The 24,414-nt window shown below is 45.5% G+C and overlaps 1 protein-coding gene and 1 long non-coding RNA gene across 2 annotated transcripts in view; one reads left to right on the top strand and one right to left on the bottom strand.

Annotated features, from left to right (window-relative positions):
* Positions 1–24,414, bottom strand: part of SATB2 (SATB homeobox 2) — a 136,577-nt gene that overhangs the window by 38,870 nt on the left and 73,293 nt on the right. The window contains exons 7-8 of the mRNA XM_055719194.1: positions 16,768–17,240; positions 3,359–3,571 (exon numbers count right to left, since the gene is read on the bottom strand). Of these exons, the coding sequence (XP_055575169.1) occupies positions 3,359–3,571; positions 16,768–17,240 (686 nt within the window). The remainder of the gene's footprint in view (positions 1–3,358; positions 3,572–16,767; positions 17,241–24,414) is intronic.
* Positions 16,404–18,175, top strand: LOC129736676 (uncharacterized). Its single transcript, XR_008733647.1, has 2 exons — positions 16,404–16,529; positions 17,450–18,175. It is a non-coding gene; the product is annotated as an uncharacterized LOC129736676 (long non-coding RNA).

Genomic DNA, 24,414 nt, shown 5'->3' with positions numbered 1-24,414 from the left:
CCTTCTTAACTCCTCCTTCTGTTTTGCTGTCCTCCAAATCTTCCTCTCCCTAATGTCTTTTTTGTACCAAAGGCCACATTAATAACAGAGCCAAAATCCAATCAAGACAACAATCTAGACTAATCACTCTTCCTTCTGCTTCCAGATAAAGCTTTAACCGACCTGCACGGTCTCCCTCGCCCAGCGCCGCAGCTCACCAGGCACTGCTCTGGGCTTGTTCCCTGCCTGTCATGGGCAGGACCCACGCAGAAAGGGACCAGGGGTTTGCTGCGCCTACTCCGGCCACCCCCTGTGCCCAGGCAGCCCCCCAGCCCAAGCCCACCACCACCCACAGGCCGGGACCACGGGCAGGGTACGGCCCGGTGGATGGACCAACAGGGACACCACCGTGCTCTGAAATCCAACGTTCACAGACTGGTGAGAGTTAGACTGTGGGAAACGTCAGAAAACAGAGATCACGGGAAGGAAGAGGACTGCCCAAGTCTGTCAGGACTCATTTAATGGAGCTTCATTTTACCAAAGACCCTGCAGTGCTTTGACGGGTATTACAAAAAGCCCTCCCAGTCGCTGGAGCCTTTGGTTAGCACAACAGCCGAGGTCACCACAGCCTCAAGGGCTGTTACGGAGGCCTGAGATCCCGAGAACAAACTTAGCATGTCAAAGAAAGATTTAAAATATAACTCCATCCTGCATGGGTCTCCTACACTGCTAGCTCCACAGCCACACATCAGAAAAAAGCCTGCCCTGCACCGTTTCATATGGAATCACTGAGATAGGAAGGGCAAGTACCAAACCAAAACATCACAGTCTCGAAAATAAAATATTTTATGTTAAGAGGCCTAGATTCAAAACTGGTCTTGATATTAAGGAGTTTGCTACGATTGAAATGTCTTGCTGCAAACACCGGGGCAAAAAACAAGAAACAAATGTGCCAGAGCAGCGAAACCCAGCTGTTACTGCTGGCCCTCCGCTCACACACAACACCCCCTCGCAGCTCAGAGCCCCTTCCCACAGCACCCACGCTCGTGTGCCAGATCAAGCTGCTGCTTCCACCTCGGGGAGGTCCCGAGCAGGGCACCCACTGCGAGGGGGGCTTGCAGATGGCTCTGAGCTGGGGAGAGCCAAGCCGTGTTACTTGGCGTGCCCTTACAGCTGCAGCACGCCTGCCCCACAGCACGCCCAGCCCTTCCACAGCTATCAACCAGTGCCCTCCTCCTACCCTGCCCACTCCAGCATCATTGCAGAAGTACTGCTGCAGGAGATTGGTATCTATGGAAACCACATTTCCAAATGCCATTCCATCAACTTCTCTGGCACCCTAACAGAATTCCTGAAAGGATGGTACGGCTCCTACTGCTGCTGGCCCAAAGCACCCTGCGCCAGGGTAGGTAACATACCTGCCTAGGGAGGCGATGCTGCCGCGAATCACTGCGCTGCACACGAGGGCAGCATTTGTCTCGTCAGAACTAATACTGGGCATATGGGGAAGCGCAGTAGCAGTGCTGCCTGCCCGGGAGCTGGGAAGCAGCCTCATTTGCAGAGGTGTCCAAGTTGTCAAAACAGCACCTGTGCTGACTGGTGCTGGCCCTCTGAGGACTGGGGAAATGTTATCCAGCGGGCACAAGGCGAGCACTGGGTATGCAAACCTTTGTTGCGTTGCTTTTGCTGATTAAAAACCTTGCAATATTCTACTGGATTCTTCAAGTTGAAATAAGGCAAGAATGGGCTGCTTTATACTTCTGGAGTACAGTTTTCTAGTAACGTTTACCTTTTTAAAAGACAGGCAAAATTTCCATTATATTAGACAATGTTCTAGCTATGACTATATAGCTATGGCTAGAACATGGGAAAATGTCATACTGCAACAGAGGAACAAGATGGGGCAAGAGACCCGATTTTTATTCTCACCAAATTGCATCAAAACTCTCCATTTCATTCTGCTATTTGATTCTAGTTGCAAAATATATTGCAATAAATGTAAGTAGGAGCAAGCTAATTCTTTCATGAATAAATACAAATGCAAAAAGTGGATACATTACTTAAACATTGAAAGAGTTCCCTCTATAATTTTGATTTCTTTGAAAGGTAACTAAAAAAGGTAAGAGGTATACAATGAGTTTCCCATGTAATAAAAATTCAGTGTCAAATTTGTGTTGGCTGGATATGCTTGCTTTCAGTGAAAACGGTTCTTTACATTGTGTCTTGTGGTGAAGTGCACCCAAACGCCTGGGTTAAACTGAACAAGCTCAACCATTTTTACAACACCAACACACCTTCCTTAAGGACGATCAGTGTGCATGTAAAACTATGCCTCCCTCACCCCTGACGCTTCCTTATCTTCAGCAGCTATGGCTACAGAATGCAGTATGAGAAGTGCTCAGTAATACTATTCTAAGCATGGCTAACGCAGCCTGAGATTTTGCAGCTACATGACTGTGAAAGCACCAAAGCAGGAGCTTTACACGGGCTCACTTACCAAAGATCAAGAGAAGAGCAAGAACTGACCTGTCGTGTCTGCACAGTTAGAAATTTCAAACTCAAGTTAGGCAAATGTCATGACAAGAGTTAAATCATCACCTCTGTGCAAGCACCCTTGCTTTTTCAGGGTATATGTCTGCGACTGCAGGCTGTCTGGTAAAAGGGGGGGAATGACTACTGCAGTGTAGTATGTGGATGCTCTTTCTTAGCGCAAAGGAACAACCTACCCAGGGACGTGGGTGGCAACAGCACGTTAATAAACACGTGCAGTGAAGTCAATGAGATGACAGCTGGTTTGGAGCTGTAAAAGCATCATCTTCCTTCCCAGCACCCTGCCCATCACTGCTTTCTGTACCTCAAATAATTACTCATGTAAACCTCTAACTCAAGGACTGAGATTTCCTATGCAGAGTACAGAGCACACTGATTTCTAGCAACGCCTGTCTAATTCACTGTTGACCTCTGTTCACTACACACTTTTTACTGAAACGTATATGAACCTCTCCACAAGCCCAGAAAGCTCCTCTGCGTTCTGCAGAATGTAACGTACACAGATCAAAGGTTACGTGTGCTTTCTGCAATATATTCTGCAATAGGCATTTAGTGGACATATATCAACAGCCTGTAAGTAATGCCCACATGCACTCTTTCAGGCGTTACACTTTTGTTTGCATTTATGGAAGTGATTAAAGCTAGAATCACCATCACATTCTCTTGCTGAAATCCACTAAATGTCTCTTAGCAGCTGCTCCAAAACCTTACAAAAGGATTTCCACAACCTATCTGTGCAAGAACAGCAACAGAGAGGGGAAGGGTGGAGAGGAACCCCTTCCCTGGACTAATCTACACAACAAACAGGTAACGAGGGATCACATCTTACCTGGGGGGTTCTGGAGGAGCTTGGGCTGCTGGCAGCTGAAGACACCATGCTCACGTTGGGGTTCATACTCCTCTCTCTCTCGTCCTGATAGATACGATCCCGCTCCGAGTCGGGCAAGTTGAGAAAATTCTGCATTGCCCTTAAGTTTACCAAGAGGGACTGGGAAGCTGTCCTAGGGTCTTCTTCTTTACGCAGGATCTCTGACAACAAGCCCTGGTTCAAAAAATTTACAACAAGGAAAAAAAAAAAAAAAAAAGCTCAGTCATGTGTTGGTTTGTGTTTGTTGTTTTTTTTAAATTTGTGTTAGTGTAAACCAGCTGGGTTGCAATACTGAGAACCTACATCAGATCTCATGGGCTCTCCCAGAGTGGATATTTTGTAGGGAAGAGTTTGTCTTTCTGGGGGCTGAGGTTTTTATTTTGGGACTGTCCTATTCTGGCACCGTAATAAGCTTCTGAGTATGGAGATGCTGGATAGGAAGGTAGGTACACTGGGTAGAAGAAATTGCAGTTATCACCAGGTGCTTGCTGCAAATATTTTAGGAGCTGATACATCTCTCTCTCTCTCTCTTTTTACTTGAAGCTGGGAACACTTGGCAATCCTCTTCATCTTTGACAAATCTGCCAAGGTTGGTAAATTTAGTTTCGACATTTAAACAGTGCAGGAGGTTTATAAAGAAAAACGTTTGGCTGGTTTTTGATGTTGCAGTCCTTTCACTTTGGTTTGGACAGTCATTTCTGAGAGGAGACAAATGGAGCAATAATAAACCCTTAGAATCTAGCTTTAGGAATTTAACCCGTTTTTTCACACCTCTTATCACAGGCTTCACATTGCAACCATGAATGAAGACCACATTCATCTAGTTTTTACAAAAGCCGCTATTCCAGGAGGTAACCAGCACTGCACTTCCAAAAAAACAGGAAGAGGAAAAAAAAACATTGGAGAGATGAAAACGTCATTAGGAGAGGTTTAAATCTAACTATGGGATTAAATTCATGCATAACTATGCACTCAACAGTTCCACAGGTTATCTAGAAGTTAAAGGCACAACACACAAGCCTGGATCAGGGCCTACAGAAGCTACTGGGACACAGCGTGTCCACCCCCCCATCTGACACTTCACAAATGTGCATTTTGCTCCAAAAGGCAGTAACAGCCACTTCCTGAACTACAGATGTTTAAATGCACTGGTCTCCGATAGAAGCAGAGAGGGATCACCTCTGCCCATCAAGACTACTTATATCCCAGGAAATGGTGCTCAGAGGCTCGTTATTTCGGAAGGCTATTCCGCCACCACGTTTCCCTGAGCAGTCCAACACCCTTCTTCCCTCCTGCCGCAGCCCAGGGCTCTGCACTGTGGCTGCCAGGAACGCTGGCCACAGCAGCCCCGTACAGTGCCAGCCGGAGCTCGGAGGGCTCACCTCGACCCGCTGCTGCAAGGAGCAACACCCAGCGCCGCGTGCGAGGGGAGATGGCAGCACCCAGGCGCGGTCTGGCCGCCCCTGCCGACAGGAGCCTTCTGCAGGTCCTTACAGCCATGAGCGAGGCAAGCTGCCTCAGGAATACAGTCACGGCTAACTCCTCTCTTGTAAGAAAAATGTTACCAAAAAGCAACCAGGTAGTCAAACCCCTGTGATGTTCAGTCTTAGTTTATCTTCTTCCATATCAAGAGTCTCCTCCAAAAAGCCTTGCTAATACACTGCCCCTGTGTTGGCCAATTAACCCAGCGCCGACGTTTTCAGTATCTATTGATCTTATTTAGCAGGCTTCCCGACAAAACCAACCAGACCAGCCAACAGTGTATCTGTATCTGCATTTATCTGCTATCTGCTATGAAACACCTACATTAAAACACACAGATGAAAACTCTACTTCAGCAGTGTTGATACCAGAAGTGCTCAAAATAAGCTCCGCACAACCTGAAGGTAGGCTGCACACCGCTCCATCTCTTCAGCTCCTATCTACATCACCAAGCTAAGACAGTCTGAATTACATTTTCCTGCAATTAACAGAGTAGCTACCAGGAGGACTGGAGCTGGGAATGAAGCCGTGGTGAGACCCTCCAGTCAGAAACGGGATCGGGAGAAGCCGGCTGGAGAAAAATCTCTGTGCTTGGAACGAGCCTGAGGCGGGTGCAGCGCTGGGCTGGCCGCAGGCATTCTGCGACCTCAACGCAACTGCAGGCTCATACTTGGGTTCTTCCGCAGGGCTCACCACCCCTTAGAGATGCTAGAGACATTCTGAAAAGCTTTCCAAAGTTTGCCAGGCTCACAGGCTGGACAAAGGACATTACAGAAGCCTGAAACCATGACTTGAGCAATTTCAAGATTGATACAGTAAGTCCCTATTATAATTTTCCCTTAAAGTCAGTGTAAAATTCTCCAAATGCAGTAAATCAATTAAATACTGGTTCCACAGATTCTTCAAATTCTTAATTTCCTAAGTCTTTTAAAGGATACGTAACTTTTTACTAAAAGAAAAGATCAACTTCAAAAATTCATGAGTTTGGGTTGAAAGGAAGGTATCTGAAAGCTACTGGAGCTGACTTTAAGACAGCTTTTTCTCCCTCCCATCTTAACCTGGCTAAATTTATGGTCTAATTTCAAAAATGGAGAGCAGAAACACATGTGAAAGCATGCCAACAATTACTTTCCAGTGCAGCCATTGACTCCCTATGTAAATCAGAGGCTCACAGGTACAAGTGGCTTGGTTGTGGCACTAATGTGCTTGCAGGCTCTGATCCATCACCAGAAAGAGCTGATCATGGGGCAGAGGCAGTGGTTTTGAACCCAGCCTGCGCCTCTTGTTTCTAGGAAGGTCTCACCTCCACCACAGGGACACAGCAGAATTCTGCGTCGCTGCTGAACCACGGGGACACACTGCTGCTGGGAGCCTCAGCTCCTCATGTGGGCACCTCCCCGTGCCCCGCTCCCCGTGCCCCCTCCAAACCCGCAGGCAGAAAACCTGGTTGCAAAGAGCGTTTTTCTGCAGCTCCTCCAGGAGCCGTGGCAGCTTAGGCACCACACAAAGAGCAGGACAGATAATAAGAAAACTGACTCAAGAGGGAAAAACCTCATGTCCTCCTGCAACCAAAGATAAACAACACTGGTAAACAACAGTGGCTAAAGAGCGGAGTGATTGGGTAGGACAGTGAAGTATCTTGACAGCAATAACATTTACAATAATGCAAATCTGAGCCACCAAAGTATATGCAAACTAACCAGCAAGCAACATTATAAAAAATAAAGTGATATTAAATAATCTGTTCAGCCTTTTTGTCACCTGCAACAAATTAGACTTTCAATATGCAAAACATCTTCCTTCCAGAAAAACAAATGATCATGATTTCATTTAATTGTAATTTAATGAGGCATAATGTACTTTTTAAAGTGATATACACCAGGTGTGTGGTGAGGAAACCGGCCCAGCCAGACAAACCCTACTGTTTCTATTTTTGAGAAAACCCTAAAGCCAGCCAGGGACTGTTTTCATTTCTGCAAATTATGTTTCTGCTGGAGGGGGTGAGGGAGGGAAACCCACAGCATTCGTACATTTGTTGTAAAATTCCATTGGCTAAATTAGCTCATTCCGACTTACTTACATCTCACATATTAAAAAAAAAATAAAATTTAGAAAATTGGCAGTTTGCAGAGTAATCAACTCTGCAAACCTAAAAAAAGATCTTCAAGGACTAGAAAGTCTCAAAGCGATTTTTAATAGCCAAACAGATCTTCTGTACCAAACACAGCTCTCAGGATACGTTTTAGGACACTTGATAATATCTTTGTTTTTCCACTCCTGTACATCACTTTTAAAACTGATGCTGAAGAGACAACTGATGAAAAGTTTCATGTTCACACAGGCTGTGCTTGCAAACGAGGCGTGTGCTCACCCTGAGACAAGGACTCTGCGCAGGCACAGTTCGGTTTACCCTTGGAACTTGCATCATTTTTAAAATTATACACTGGACCCATAATTGACTTTAAAAAAATAATACCACTAGTGGAGAAAGGAGCACATGTCCAATCAAAATAAAAAAGTCATTGGATCTATTTAAGGTAGCAGTAATTTTGACAGTGCTTTTTCAAACTAGCTGCCATGTAGTCCTTCAAGCCAGCAAAGTCATGGTCATGGAGGTTCGCTTGGCACTCATCCTATGAAACCCCGTCTGTGAACTTATTTCTTCTATTCTCATTAGCTACAGAATTCCGGGACAAACAGCTCTGCAAGACAATGCAGCAGGATGCACAGTGACCGTTACTCAGACCCCTGCACCCGAAGGACCACCTGCCCACCCTTCAAGGCCAACACAAAGGCTTGACCAAAGCCCACAGAAGGTGAGCAGAGCCCTTCTGCCTCCTCCTGAAGGGCTGTGGCTCAGGCCCCGAGGGGGTGTCCCTGAGATCTCAGGGGACAGCAGCCTGCACTGCCAGTGACCGGACACAGCACCCTTTTGCAAACAGAGCTTTTCAAAAGCAATCGGATGGGTGTGATGTGGCCATGACGGAGCGCAGCCCAGACACCGATACCCTGCCAGTGGAGAAGGATGAGGCCCATCAGGAGACTTGCAAGCACTGGCCAGGACCCCACATGCACCAGGTCTGATGACTTGGATGGGAGCTGTGCTCTCCCCCGTACAGACCTAATCCATGTGTCGATGAGAGCAGGAACTAAGGTTAACAAGGTTCAAAACAGGCTTTGGACAATCAAAATGCTGGCCAAGGCAAAAATTTAAGTAAACCCAACTAATGTGCTAAACCTCAGTTCTTCTGTTCTGTATAAGGAGATTATATGTGTAACAGACTAAAAAAGCACAAACACTTTTTTCATACTTTGGGTTTACTTGTGCCTCTCCATACCTCAGCTATTGCCAAAAGCAACAGAGAAAATGCTGAAATACTAGAAAAATATTGTTCCTGTAATACTTAAAGTTCCAAGTACTTTCAGCCCAGTACTTGTAACTGAGTCACAACAGAAAAACTGTTCTGTTCCCCTGAGGTATAGATGTGACTCTGGTCAGGATCAGAAAACGTGGGGATTTCTTCAAATTCAACAGCCGAATCTTAACGATCAGTGATGTAAACCTGCCCAGTCTCAGCATCCCGGCTCAGCACGTGAGGCCCATTTCCAGCATGGCAGGCAGCACTTGGGGACCCCTGGTTAGCTACTCATTCCTCCTGAACTACAATGAAATTGTACCTTCAGCATACAACAACAAACTTGATTTTGCTGGGCTAGAATGACTGTTTATATTTGAAATTGTCTGCTCTTGCAACTGAAAGCTAGAGGAGGCAGGTCAGCCCGGGCAGCTCTGCAGCAGAAGCGCTGACTTCTCATAACCCTTCAAGGAAATAAAGCGTCTCCACCTGCTGTGTTCGCCCATCAAGGCAGGCTTTTACCATGACATCTCTTCGCCTCTCTGCATTTACTCCAGGTCCCACCTTCAATATTGTCTTCTGGGCTGAACAAGATACATTCAACAATTCAAAAAGTACTTCTCTGTCTCCAAGTATACAGCACTCAACAAGGACCTCTATATGAAGTACCTGTAGCCTTCTTAGGAGTCAAGCTCATTTTCAAACGCTCACTGCTTTGTTTCCAACCCTTGCATCTCTTCCTAATCCCAGCTAGGATATGAAGCAGAAATGCTGGAAGTCTCTTAGAAACGCTTATCCTGGCAACATGTTCAGTCCAATTTTGCTGAGCAAAATTGCTTTAGATAACCAGCAGAAATTTTTGAGTGGTTAGTCGAACCAAGTACCTTCATATCCACCCTGTCATGGTTTCCATCAGGCAAAGCTGCATTTGCACCCTGTTCCCTGACCAACTCTTCTGTCTCAATGGGCAAAACGTTAGGTGCCACGTTCGTGTCAGTTCATGAGAACCTCAGAACTCAAAGGACTTTGACTGGTTTCCATCAGTATGAATGGGAGACCGGCTGTCTCCCAGTACCCTCCAGTGTAGCTGAATGCATCATATCAGCCCCTCATTTAAAAGAAATCTCCTGATCTCTAGATTCACCGCCTACAGCCAGAGTATGAGCCTCGTTCTTAAACTCATTTAACTAATGCTAAAATACATACATCTCAGGAGAGCGCTGCTTAGGCACAAAGCATTTAGAGGCTGATTTGAATAAAACTTATCCAGGGTGCAACAATGACAATTTGATTTTTATTATTAAAAATGAAGTGTTTAAATCCTCAAAGAAAATGCCTTTATTGCATTAGTTTAATAAAGCCTCTTTTTTATTATGGTATCTCTTTTTATGAGGGAAGACAGGATGTGTATGTGGAGCTGAATGTCGATACGTGGGGAAAAGGAGGCAGAGAAAGCCGACCACCTGCAGCTACAAAGTGCCATCATTTATATGACATGCATGTCAAACCTTCGTACCGAAATATGCCAGAAAATGAGCAAGACACACAGCTCGTGCACACTCTGTATATCCATGCATTTGCTTCCAAGGCCCAGGACTCCTGTGCATCAGCTGGGCAGGCAGCAGCCGCCTCCTACAAGCACACATTCTGAAAGCCTGACTCACATGCTGCTTAAGATCTTTTCATTCAGCCTATTGAATACAATTAAGCTAATTGAAACTGAAATTTTGGGCAGTGCACAACCCACTGTTGGAACAAATATCCCATGTACCAAAAATCTGCAATTTATTAAATTAAGCACTTCCCTTACAGACTGCCTTCTTTCCTGTGAGTACAACAGAACGCTGCTTGTGCCGCACTACACACAAGAATAAAACAAGCAGGCAGCATGAAAGGGTTTCATGCAATAAGAGAGAGTTTTCTATGGGGGGAAAAACCAACAAAAAATCCCCCCCAAAACCAAAGCCAGAACCCTTGCTAATTGAAAGTCTGTGCGTAATGGGGCAGACAGCATAGTGATGAATGCCGCATGACACTAGGTATCAGGCAGAGAATTGAAGCTGCTCGTCTTCCTCTCACTTAAGTTAAAGGGGAAATTATTTGCAAAAGGAATTCTGTCCAGGACTTGGCTCACGAACAAGCAGAGGTGGAAGAGTTGGTTATTTCGACAAAATGTATTGCTAATCTTAAAGCCTCTTAGAGGACCCTTTTCTGATCCCACTTCAGTTTGGGGGAATTTTGCCAAAGAAAGTAGAATTAGACATAAATGAGAGGTCACCACCCACCTCCCTCCTTGCCTGCCTCCAAAGTCTTTCTTTGGAGCTTCCTTACCCACCCTGCTCATGCTTTCAGAGCCCCAACCCCTCAGCAACTGACTGGAGACACTTCTGCATGCTGTAGAGGCATGACTGCCCCTTACTCGTTGCAGAAGTCTGGACTTGCCGGCAGTCGCACCAGAAGCTGGGGTACCTCCAGCATCGATCCTGCTTCTCCCTATGTCTCCACCCATTCCTGCAGCCAAGGTGCGGCTGAATCCCTCGAACAAGGTGGATCAGTTTAGTTTACCTCATCATAAACTTCACTGCACCCAAGGCTGGCAGAGTTGCCTCCTCCCTGTGCCGTTACTTCCTTTATCCGAAGAGGTGCGGTTAGGCACTTGCTAGCCGGGCAGGAGCTGAGCTGGGCAGGAGCTGCCTTCCTATCTGCACACTGGAAGGCCAATGCTCTCACCCGGAGCTACTCGGGGCAGGAGGGAGGGAGCAGTGCTCTTTGGGAAGAGAGTTACAAGCAGCCAGAACATGCCCGGTGTTTTTACCCAGCTCTCTTTGTATCTGGCACCACAACTGTTTCATTCAAAAAGCCTCAGGTTCACGGGTATTTCCAGTTTTTGAGGCTGTTCAGTAAAACAAGCACTGGCCACTTGCCCAAACATTTTACTAGTTTTGGCTATTATGTCAAAACATTGGCAAAAAAAAAAAAGAGGCTTAGGAAAAAAAGAAAGATATAAACAGAAACACTCACTCAGTCTATAGGCTTTGCAGGCCACTGAGCGCTCCTGAGGAGCAGAGAGGCCATTCACTGAGCCAGTGATTTAGGCTGGACTGTTACAGCCAGCCTGACCGACCATCCTGACTGCGACTCCATGAGCCTGCGGCAAAGAGGGATGGATGCTGAGCAAGCGGGGAGAGGAAAGAGAGTATGTACATTTTCCTCTTGCAAAGCAGGAGGATTCAAATGACTTATTTTTCCAGCTAGGATTCTGAAGAACACGGAGCGTTTCAGCACCTCCGGATTTGCTAAAAAACTTTCCAGAGAAGGATAAGGAAAATCCAAGTGAGCATTTTAATGCATTTCCTTTAAAACAATCGCTCTTTTTTTCTGTAACCACCACCACCTGCCCATTTCTCCGTACATTATCACCTGTGATAAGCAAGCTTTGGTTATTACAACTTTCTGGCTGCAACCCGAATGCTGTAATAGGAGATGTTATAGTGCAAGAGGGAGATGGCACAAGGGCTCTGCCCTGAGGATGATCGAAATCACACTATTCTCCTCCAGGAAGAAGCCTGTAGCCTTGGTAACAGCTTTAGCCAGCAGTCCCCTTGTCCTGCCTCCCATTTCACAGCAGCTCAGCACACCAACCTGAAGGATGCCTGTGCTTTTAGAGGCTACTAGTCACCTGGCTACCCTGATTTAAAGGTGATGCGTGCTTCAGCCAGGTAGGCATTTTCGGAGAACTCCAGCCTGCACCGACAGCCCCTTTGACTTTACTGAACTGTTTGAGACCAACGATGGACAGCTGCTCCCCCTGCACATTAAAGCCTTCTCACCTTCTGCAGCCTGTACCTTGCAGGCACTTCCTTCACTCTGGCCTTTGCAAAGCTTCAGCTGCTTTTAAAAATGTGCACAAGGCAATTCCAAGTGCGAGGTGCATCTGCTCTGCCTCTGACAGCTGGGCTTCTCTTGTGGATTTGCAGTATTAATCAGACTTTTCCTTGCTTTTTTCTCAAGATTGAATGGTTTTATACAATCAAAAAGTGCCAAAGTCTTACAGAAAGCAAAGCATTCACTAATGAATGTTTTAACAGCAAATTCAGCTTACAGCTTGGCTGCATGTCAACAGACTTTCTGAAATGCCCTCCATTTTAAAACAAAGACATCAGGTATGATCATGTAACTCTAAAAGTGTTTGATGGACCTCACGCAGCTCTCTGCCTTCCGTTCAAACCCACTCACTCTCTTGCACATAGTTTTTAAGACCCAGACAAGGATGCCCAGTTTTCCACTAGCAAGCTATTAGCTCATAGCAGCAGTCCAAACAAAGGAAACAATATTTCAGTAAACAATACATTCACATCAAGGAGCGTACAGATTTCCACCTTACCAGTCACAGCCCAGCAGAGCTGCAAAAGGAAGCCGAGGCCAAGGATCTCGGCCATGAAGAACTTGGCCACAAACTGCATCATACCCATCTCAACAGGGCTCCCAAAACAGGGCAGAAGAGCCCTGGTTCCACTCCTTGGGCTATACCACCTTCTTGACCAGTCTGGATAGTGATGCACTGGAGTCCACAAGAGAGGACCGTTCCTGGAGTTAAAAACTGTAGTGCTGCCAGTTTCTGCCAGAGCACGGAAGGCTACACAGAACCTAAGAGGGTATCTTTCCAACACACACCATTCCTACCATTGCTGAGCACATTGTAAGCAACACCAGCTTAGACAAACATGGTAGTGTGCACCACCGTTTTAAATGTTTTTAAGGTTGTGTAGGAATTTCCTACTCACTAAAAACACCTTCAATAACTATGTTGTCTCTGTGGGTCTGAGAACTCTCTTCCACCTGTCATGTTTGCTGAATAAGTAAGTGTTTAGATTCTACAGTCGGGTGAATTAAAATTGTGATGCTGACTCCCTAAAATGCAATAAAAAGAAGGGGCAGAAGCTGGTCCAAGGCATTTACTAAAAATCAGTCATGCACACTCCAAAGGTTCCTCATACCCAGTTTCAAATAAATGTGAAAATGTTCACTTTGGAACTTTCTGTTTGGAAGAGACCCTCTTTGTGGTAGCACAGCCTGGGCCAGCTCCTAGCCAATGCCCCACGCAGCTCTCCGTGCCCGCAGCAGGTACGGAGCCGCTCGATGTTCAGTGCCCAGCTCCGAGTGGGCCCTTGGTGGGAGCGCTGTGCCCCAGGAAATGCCCAGGATTTGGCACACAGCCTGAAGTGCTTTGTTTTCACGTGTGCAGACAACACAGCCACAGGTATAAGCAAATAGTTGTCTTAGGCTGTGTATTTCCAACTTTCAGAGGAAGATCTGGATGTTTCATAAACCATACAACTGCACTTCTCCTTCTGATGACCCTCCTTAGGTCCTCCTCCTCACACATACATGCATACATACATGTGCCAGCCATTTGTTCTGATGGATTTAGCCTAGTTTGGATCAAAGCTTCCTCTACTTCACTTAACAGATTTGCTCAGATGGAAGGTCTCAAGGGAGAAATAATGTCAGTAAGAGGGGGTTTTTCAGCATTGAGTATGTAGGTCATTGGACTTTAAATTAGAGAATAGTTTATCTATTAAACAAGCCTCATAGTACATATTTCATGAAGCTATACTTAATTATAGGGTAATGTGCACCACAGAGTTTCTATGGAGAAAGATGAAGCAGTGGCCCATAATGCAGTGATTAATACAATTATTAGCTGGCTGGCATACAGCATCTATTACTTGGTACCATCATGAGGAACAACAGACCTCCAGTTTCTAAGGCTGGTACTTCCTGTGAAATGCAACAAACCCAAACATTTCCAGAGAGAAATGCATGCCTCTCTGTACTTCCTGAGGAGAGGATCCTTGGAGGCAGCAGGGGGAATGCAGGGAGGTCAGAGTAGATTTGAACTTCTACTTCAAGTGCCTTCTACGGAGTTTGCTTCTCCACTACGGGTGTGTGGGAACATCATGCATCTGCTGCTGCGCAGTGCAAGGCTGACTGACTGAGCATGTCTTCTTAATCCCTCAAACAGTCTCCAATGTGAGGAGAGCTTGATTTGAGCTGAGGACAGGGAAGCGTAAGTATGTACCTACACCCTCTTGCCACAGCAATGGCTCCTAGGGACACGATGCACTACATGTAAGATCCACTGGTCTTATACATTAAGGGCCCGTAGACTAATGAAACACAGCCATGGCATGAGCAAATCTTTTACAGATGTTTAAGACTTGCCTGTTCTGGAATCACTGTCATGGACTGTATAGTACATCGTATTACCTGTGATGGAGGGCTAAGAAGTAGGTGATTTCTTTCCTTTTATATAAAATTATATGCCTGAACTCCTGTAATGAAGACATCAAAATCAGGGAAGATTTTTTTTTTTGTTTTTAAAGAAAAGCCAGAGAAGTTAGCACACCCTAAGATAAATGTCAGCAGGAGTACTGACAAAAAAAGTGATACTAAGTCTGAATTACAGACACCTTTTTATATACTGAACTCAGATGTAAACCAGTCAGAGGACAGAGCATCACATCCCATCTGCAGGTGCAGCCCTGCCCAGGAAAGGTGCTTGGCACCTTCTCAAAGAGCATTACTTTGGCATGTGCACTCAGTGCTGCTCAGGTCTGTGCTTTCGATGAGTGAGCCCACTCCGAATGGTTACACACCTGGTGTCCTAAGTCATACAGAGCATTTGAAAATGCTGTCAGGTGTGACTGCCCACAGTCACACTGCCAGGAGCCACTGAAGTCAGGAAGAAACCACATTTCACCCAAAGACCTGCTTAACATCCTAAACCCACCAAATCTATGCAGGAGGTGTAAGAAGACCCAAAAAACCCCCATCACCACCAGCAAACCATACTGCAGCTGATTTAGCGCAGATTTTGGATTATCTATCAAAAGTGTGGCGCAATCTCTGCCATAGCTGCTATGAAGCACCAGAGCAGACACACTGCTGTGCCACTGCCAGGCAGAGGCCAGAGCAGTCTGTACCACGTGCTCACCTCTTCCCTGCTGTCCTGGCAAGTCAATACACAGTGTTTGGTCAATAACATGCAAGGTGTGTGGGTTCCTGGACACGCAGCATCACAACTCTGCCTCGTTTTAAATAACAAGCAGAACCATTGATTTAACACACACGTTGCATGACCGCTTTCTCGCTGGGGAACGAGCTTTTGGTTTAACAGCAGACTTGGGCACTACCAACCCAGCTCTCCCCATCTGGCTGAAGCTGAGCCTCCTGTTCAGTGACAATGGCAAAACCCTCGCTGGCAACATTACTGCTGACCTCCCGCTCAAGTTCAGAATATGTCATTCTGTCAGTACCATCTACCTTGATTATACCAGGCTTTATATACAACGGGTTATGATCCCAGAGGGATGAAAAGCTTTTCCAAATTAAAAGCAGCATTTTAAAGAGGAAATACTCATACATTCCTATGTAGTTTTCATTTGATATCCTCAAGGCTAACCCCAGAACTCAAAGTCATGTTGATTGGAAGTGAATGTTTTTTTCTGAGTGCAGCCATCTTATGAATTTAATGGAAGAAGGGAAGTAATAAAAATGTGCTCCATACTTTAATTAGTTCCCTCATAACATGGCATTTCCAAAATGGCAGTGCCAAAGAAAATCATTAATCCAGATCAGACAAAGGTGCTGTATGGGGCAAGGGACAGACCTCCAGGAGACATACACACACTCCTTTTTTCTCTCACTGGTACAGCTTACCTCGAAGACCAACTCCTACCTGCACAAAAGAAATCTGTACCAATATTAAATGCTAAGCCAGTTTCCCTTTCTTTAGCCTTGCTACAGAGCATCACAAAACTGACAGTTCATACTTTGTATGCCTTGACTGGCAGCAGGATACATGTCAACGGCCAGTGTTCCTGGACACACATTCCTCCCCTGTACACCAGGTCGTAAGCTTAAGCTGATGTTATCGTGTGATCATTTCAACATCTGCATTTCACCAGGCGAGTGAGAAAACCTGTGTCAGATGTATGAAATCAAACACGATGTGCTGCAAATGGCAGGCATCTTCCCCAGCAGGCAGTCCTTAGGCCTATGCACACTTGTCTCACACATTTCTGGTGGCAGGAGCCCCTGGCACTGTTGCGGCATCAGTTGCAACACACGAAGGAACTGAGGAAGTGACAGAGACCCAAAGACACCTCAGACTCTCACTGCCTCTTGTTCCTTCTTCCTGGCCACCAGGCAGGGACAGAAGTTTATATGCCCAGAGAGGAACTCAGGGAAGAACTGCAGGAGCAGTGTTACTGCCGGAGAGCACAGCTCAGGTAACGGCACGGGGGAGACCAAAGGCAAATGAGCAGCTGCTCCAGGAAGAAACAGCCTTGTTCAAGCTCAACGGGGCGGGGAGGGAGGGGGGGGGGCGGCGAGGGGTGGTGGTGGCGGGGGGTGTCAACCCGTTTCTGTGGCACACCTCCCGCCTCGATCTGCAGCAACCACACAGCCCCACAAGAGCCACAACTCTGCCCCCTCAGTGCTTCCTGGTTATAGAACAGAAATTGATACCTGTGTGCGGTTGAATGCTACTCTTGCAAAGACAGCTTGAGACACGCTGGCTCTCTTCAGCTCATCTCTGACTTGCTGGTAAATATCTGGAGAGACTTCCACCGACGAATTTGATGGCTCGGGTTTGACAGCTCTAGGGATGGGCGGATGATTCAAGAACTGCTGGTTGATAGCTTGCGGGTGCTGGTGAGCCAGTAGCCGGCTGACAGCAATCTGTTGGTTTATCAGATGGGCCATTGCTATCTGCTGCCTCACCAGTTGTGGACTGAGCTGAGGAGACAGGAGCCCAGGGTTTATCATTGTCTGCATCGTTGGCACTTGGTTTCGGATTGGAGTACTGTGGTGAATTTGGCCATGAGGAGACTGTTCATTAGTTTTTCCCAAGGTTGCCAGCTGGTTGATATTTGGTAAGTGCATGGGACGTTGACCAAGAACACAATAGTCTGAAAGGTTTTCTCTTTCCACTCTTTCCACTGTTAAAAGAGAAAAATTAGTTTGCTGTCATTTCAGTTTGCACTTACAAGAGGACCATTAGGGTAACGGTTACTGCAGGTGACCGTACACAACAGCCACTGCTTTAGTTTGCAAAGCTACACTTGCATAAAAGCTTCACAGAAACATAAGCAAAGGCAGCACAAAGTAAAAGCAACAACAATAATTAACATTCTTTTGGACTTCTCAGGCATCACCCACTGCTCAGGAAGCCTCCTATCAAACTGGCAGCAGATATCCTCTCTAGACTCATTTCCTGAAGAAATTAGCTTGGACATTTACACTGTCACTAACTTTTGGATCTCTCACACCCAAATGAGTAATGTTAAAAGGGGTCAATATTCCAGCACCACTGGCACCTAGGTGAAGGAAAGAAACCTGAATTAGCATCCAGTCACACAAACCCCACGGAAGCCAGGCCACTCGCTGGGCAGCTCACAGAACAGCTCCTCCTTACGAACTCAGCAACTATTATCTTTTCTGACATAACAGCACCTTGCGTGGATAAAGCGGTCTGGTAACGCCAGGTCACCCAGGTCACTACAGCAGAATCACGCTGCTTGCGTGAAAGCATGCTGCAAACCCGTGCAATGCACACATGAGAAAACGTGAAAGCAGTGTTCCTCTAGCCAAAGCCTCACTGCTTCGAGTCAGTCCAGAAACCTTAAAGCATCTCTGCATGAAGGTCTACTTTAAAGAAACGGACGTCACACTCTTCAAACAACCTTTGTTTAGCACAACAAAGACCAGCGATCCCTAAGTGACACCATGCTACAAAAAATGAAATGCTACACACAAAATGCATATATTGTAGTTTTATAAGCTGATACATACTGTCCCTTTGAAATCTCCTATGTCAGCGATATTGCAATAGCTTTCATGTAACTGCAAAACTAAATACACATATTACAAAACTAAGCTTCCTTTAAAAGTAGTACTTGAAATAGAATATGAAGTTTAAAAAGTACACAAATACAATTATTACTTAGATAATTTTAAGTAATCAGAAGTCATTTTACAGTACGTTGCAGTTTCCACGAGCCTCACTACATGCAAATGCATAGACATTTATATAGTGATCTGATAAAAAAGTTTTCAGGGATGCGTATCATACAACTAGAAAACTACTACCTCATCCCTGTATTGCTCTGAGCAAATAACAAGATAGGATTCATTTCATAAATACCATAATACTATTATAACTTGTGTAATGATTAACAACTGCACAAGGCTTTGAACTCTTTTTTTAAACTTAATCTATATAAAGCTTTGAAGCTTTACACAGTTAATACTCAGGATGACAGTTTACTGATGACTTTCTCTGTCTCCTTCTAAATAGGAAGACAGCTCTTTTCACCTTCCAGAGCTAATCTCCGACAGAGAGGGCTGAATTCTCACTGGGGAGGGGGTCATGCCCTGAACACACACAAACACACACAGTTACTATCTTCAGAGCTGCCATTCTGGAACATCACAAGGACTGAATTTTACAACTAGGTGAATTAGAACCCAAGATTTTCTTCTAACTCACTCTTGCCATTCTTTTGAAGGAAAAACCCACAACATCTTTAACCTTCCATAAAAAAAATATCTTTAAACAAATCTTTTAAAACAAAAATCAAGCATTTCTAAGAAAATTATTAATTCCATTCTCCCACAAAAGCCAATGTTTCAACCCAACTAAGTCAGTGCTTTTTGTGCAGTATATTTCAACTATGAAAGGCAATGCCATGCATGCAACACACAAACACCGTCATCAGCAAATGACCATTCTGCTACGTTACTCACGGGCTGCCAGAGACATAATGCTGTGTTTCAGTTTGCTGAAAATACTGAGAATTCCTGTTCAAACGCTGCTGCCCATGATGTCAGCAGGCCTCCCTGAAAGCCAGGTACAGAAAGCTCTACACCGCTAGTCTCTGGCTTTAGGGACGGACATGACATCAAGGTGAAGTGTGAAATACGAGTAGTGTTAATACCAGGGATGGGGCTGGCGTCGATACAGAGATGTCGTGTGCAGGCAGGGGAGTGGGGAAGAGGGACTACTTTGACACAGCCCCAGACCACATCCTGCGACATGGACAACTCAGAGCCCACGTGGCCACACTAACTATTGCCTCCTCAGCCTCTCCGCAGTAAGCCTGCACCTGGGTAATGTCAGTAAATACACACAGTTGCCAGCAAAACCAAATGTAATTATTCAAAGGTGCAGCAGCTACTTGGCAGTCCAGAATTAATCTGATGTAAATAGAACAAAAACATTGCTCAGTGTACATGAAATAATTGGAGCATCCTGCTACAGGAAAACACAACAAGAACTGCTTTTGGTCTTCATTTAAACCCCTAGAAATCTATAGTCCTTCAAATAGGAGTTTCAGAAGAGCTGAAATAAGTTCTGATCTATTTTGTAGTTTAAGGAACACTCAGAGAATAAGTCACTGAAACCAACAAATTACTACTTGTTATAACACAAAAACAGTAACCAAGTGTTTTTGAAAACTTGGTGAGAAATAAATATAAATAACATTCACTTTCTGGGCTGAACCACATTTGCCAAGTTTCCACCCACTCCTGACTTTAGTGCCAAGTTACAAACCCCTATAAAAATAAAGTTTAAGATGAAAAGGCTGCCAGGCTGTTAATCTCTGCAGTGCTACTTGGAATTACAATTACACAAAGACATCACCTGACCTGCTTCCATAGGTGTATTTTTTCCCTTATTATCAGTTTCCTTTTTCGATCACACAAGACTATATAGCCACGCATATACTCCCAATAAACAAACCAGATTCTAGTCACTTCAACCACTTCAATAATAAAAGGTTACCACTAACAGTTACACTGGATGGAAAAAATGTGCATTACTCAACTCCTCAAGACTCTTTTCTTCTCTAACACATTGCCCATATCAGATTCCCTGTTGTTCCTTGGTAGCTATGGATTGGTAAGGCTCTGTGGGGCTGGACAGAAGCAAGCCTGAGACAACCCCGAGATGGAGACTGGCACTGCCCTGGGAAGCAGGCCAGCTTGCCAGGAATGCTCTAAGAAAAAAGGGATACAGGAGCCACAAAGCTGCTGCAACACCAGTGTTTTGCCTCAGCCCTTCCTCAGACAGGGTTTTTCCATTTGCATCCTCCACCTTCCACGTTCCTACCCCATTACAGTCCTTCCCTTACCCTTCCCTTGTTTGCTCTTGCTCCACTCCAAGTGGGGATACATTCACAGCTCTTGTAGTCCTGTATCAACTGGCTAGTACTTGAGTATATTGGAATACAAAGCAGTGAAGACAGAGCAGCAGGACCTTAAACTGGGTGCTGTCTACATTCAAGTATTGCCGATAAACTTCCCTCTGCTAGTGACGCCTGTGCTGGTTAAACGAAAGCTGGTTCAGGAGGCTGTTACCCACCTCCATCTGTGGTATGACCACAGCAAAAGACATAGCAGCACTCCCCTCTTCTCCCTGCATCACGCTGCCTGCTACGCGATTCTGCAGCTCTTTGCTTGATGAGCTCTTTTACACCAAGTACAATGGCACTGTCGCATTTCAGAGCCACCCACCCTTCCAAAGCCATACACTAGGTTGGCAGATGCAAGGTATCTGGACAACAGGTACTGTGCTAAGCTCAGCAAGCAGCTCTTGAGCACTCCAGGATAGCATCTGCCCTTCATTTTCCCTATAACCCGCCCCCCACTCCCCCAACCAGTACCTCTGCAAGACAGTCAGAAACCAACATAATCCCCAGAATGGGAGCAGCAAATTGTCGTATTTCAATGTTCCTTTCTCTTCTTATAATGATTACCACGTGTGTCAATGTATTTCAACTCCATACTGAGTTAGAAACTTCCTGGATACAGCACAAAAGGACTCCAGCGCACCCTTCCCCTGTGCGATGCTCTTAACCTCTACCCAAATCTTCCTTGCGCAGTCGAGCAGCTGACGCAGTCCACAGCACAATAGCTTGGGGTGGTCCACATGCAACTTTCCATTTGAAATAAAACCAGCTCAAAAGATTTAAAATAAGATTTATTTCTCCACCTTCCCTTCCCCTCACCCTTTATTTTCACTGAGTTGTTAATAGGAACATTCTGACAAACAGCCTGTGGGGCATTTCGGGCTTATGAGCAGCACGGAATTGACTGACAGCACTGGAAACCAAATTCCTATGCACAATAACGGATGCGGCAGCAAGAGCAAGAGTGTAACATGTCTCCCAGCACCGCGCTGCAGCGGGGACGCAGAGGACCCACCAGCACCCATGGCCCACCGAGTCCTGAGCTTTTCAGTCCCGCAGGCATACAGGCACTTCACCCCAGAGTAGGAAGGGGCTGGTAAAGAAACATTTTGTAATAAGTTACTAGCCGGCAGAATTGCCATGCTTCAATTGTGACAGGATGTCACCACCCAGGGCTGTTCTCCAGTGTTCCAGAGTGTGCTGCTTTGTTTCATTTATTATTTAAAACCTGGTGATCATAAAAGCCATTACCAGCAGTGGTCACGGCCAAGCAGGGAGAGCTCTGTGAACTCTGATGTGCCCTGCGCTACACTCGAGAGAGAAAGGTTCCCACAGCTTCTCCTGGCTTAGCACCATCCTACTCACTGGAGCAAGACCTGAACTCTGGAGCCATGCCCAGGGGACGAAGCACTCCCGGGCACTGTACCACCCGCTGCCTCGGGGAGACAGGGCTGCTGCGTGACACCAAGAGGGTGCCCTCTTGCTTATGCTACATAATTATCAACTACCACTTTGTAAATAACGGAACAACTCCAGCGCACAGGAGGAGCTTTTAAAGTGGTAATTCTGTATCTTTTAATCTATAATTAGGATAATTACTTATTTCTTTTAATCACAGCCCACTTAACCACTTCAGTGCAAAGGGCTGGTCTGAAGAGTCTCATTTTCATTCAACATCTAAACTTCCTATTTACCCAAAGTCATTCACTGACTTCATTCAGTGACTGATCTCTGCCTGGGCCATTTGTTCCTGCAGTCAGGACCAGAGAAAAAACAGGTTGGTTGGAGAGGCAGACTTGATAAGAAGCTGTAACTTTCAAAACCTTTCCCTTCCTCTACTCCTGCAGGGTAGCAAATAACCTCAAAACAGCTATAGAGCACATACAGAAATGGTTTGGCCGCCGGCTGTGAGTAGCAAAGGCCTTCATCCAAGCCTAATGGAAAACAGACAGGAAAGGCCATTGTCTGTTCTTTGTTGTGTTGCAAATTGTTCAGTTCCCACCAAAGCACAAATCATTATTTTTGTATTTAGAAGAACCATCCTTAAAAGCATGCCTTCGATCAGCATCGGTTTCAGGTGAACTAAGCGCAGAGAACTAACATCGCTGACTCGCTGTGCAGCTGGCCTTCTCCCTCCCTTGTCCTGAAGACTGGATCCAAGTCATCCCTTGGGACACAGACATGCTAACATGTCTTCTGTCAATTCTGCTTAAACATAGCAAGTCACATTCCTCCCACAGGCTCTCCCTGGACTACACTGCTACCAAAGGTGCTTGCAGAAGAGAAGAATTTAACCTATTATCTTATTTTTAGATTATTTTGGGGTTACTGTACGGGTTCAGGAGGGCACATAAAAGTATCATCTCAGTTCTTCATAATCACGTTAACATCATTTGTAGACAGGACATGTCAGATCCATCTGGCAGAGAAAAGCATCATGTCAAACGGGCTTCGGTGACCACCTGTCTAATGCATGAATATTGGTCAGGTGAAATGGAAAAGGAGAAGCAGGGCAAACATCACTCAGAACTGTCTAACAGAAACACAGAGTGTGCTGGTGTAGATTGACTGATGTTCTCACCTGATATAAAATTATCTCCCTTTCTGTCCAACTACTGTGACAGACAGAAGCCTGTCCTGCTGTTTCAGTACTAAACTCCCCATCCCTTGTGCAACCCCCCCAGGAGATACGTATGCATTTCTTCCTGACTTGTAACATCAGAGATGGTGAAAGGAATGAGACAGAACACAAACACCATACACCATCACAGCAGACATATAAACTTTTCAGATACTTTGAGTAAACAGAATTCAATTCTGCTCTCAGAGCAAGGTATTCCATGACATCCATGGGATCACGGACAGCCATATTGCAGCTTTCACACCGGGAAAGCTTATGCCTGTACCTAAGCTTCAGGTTTTCCTCCCGTGTCAATCTAATCTCCACTGATGCTCACTTTCCAAAACCTCCTTTCTTTTTGAGCTAACGTGTTGCTGTTTGGCAGGACACAAAAACATGTTTTTAAATATCAAGGAAAATTAATTCTGCAGATTAAAAAAAGTGTTTTCTCTTTAGAAAACAGATGACCATTCTTTACTAAAAATTCAAGGGTGGCTGGGCAGAAGTCCCAGCCTCAGCACACAACCAGTCCTCACTGAGAAGAGCATTGTCCTTGGAACAGGAGACATCTTAAAACCATGAAGTTGAGCGACATTATTTGAGCAGGTTTGGCGAGTATCTCTTAATTAAGAAAGGTATAATGTCGCAGCACAGCAGGGACAAGGCATGGGACAAGTGGCTAGGCAGTTTCTCTTTTGAGAAAGGTTCCCAGCTTTTGCTGTACTGGTGTATGTTCCCTGAAGCAGCGATGGCTGCAGCACCAGCCACTCGCACGCGCAAGAGATGGCATTCAGCTAACTGCACGTACCCTTCTGCCACGACACATACTATTAAGAGTGAGAGTCACTGCTCCAAAGCAGACAGAAGGCATGAAAGACATTATGCAAAGTTGAAAGTCATATATGCATTTACTTTAGATAAAAGTTAAGCTTAAGTAGGGGAAAAAGAAAAACACAACAAAACACAAAACAAAAAAAAAAAACCCAGAGGGTGTGTTTTAATTCTCTTTACAGAGAGAATAGCCAGGAGGGCCACAGCCCACAGCGCCCCTGGAACGCACTGCAGTGGGTAAATTGTTTCGTAACAATACACACGCACACATCCCCCCAACTGGCACTTAACGTCAGGGACAATGCTGAAATACAAAATGCTGATGTGGGTGTGGAAAATAGCAGTCAAGGGGTCTATAACTCTTGCCGGATCTTAACAACCTTAAACTTGTATTTCTAGAGAGATGCCCCTTTATCCTCATTAGCGAAGCCAATGAACTCCTGTCCTCATACAACAGCACAGCAGGCCACA

The sequence above is a fragment of the Falco cherrug genome, chromosome 8, assembly GCF_023634085.1.
Source record: "Falco cherrug isolate bFalChe1 chromosome 8, bFalChe1.pri, whole genome shotgun sequence".
Classification (NCBI taxonomy): domain Eukaryota; kingdom Metazoa; phylum Chordata; class Aves; order Falconiformes; family Falconidae; genus Falco; species Falco cherrug.
This window is presented reverse-complemented; position numbering and strand designations above follow the sequence as displayed.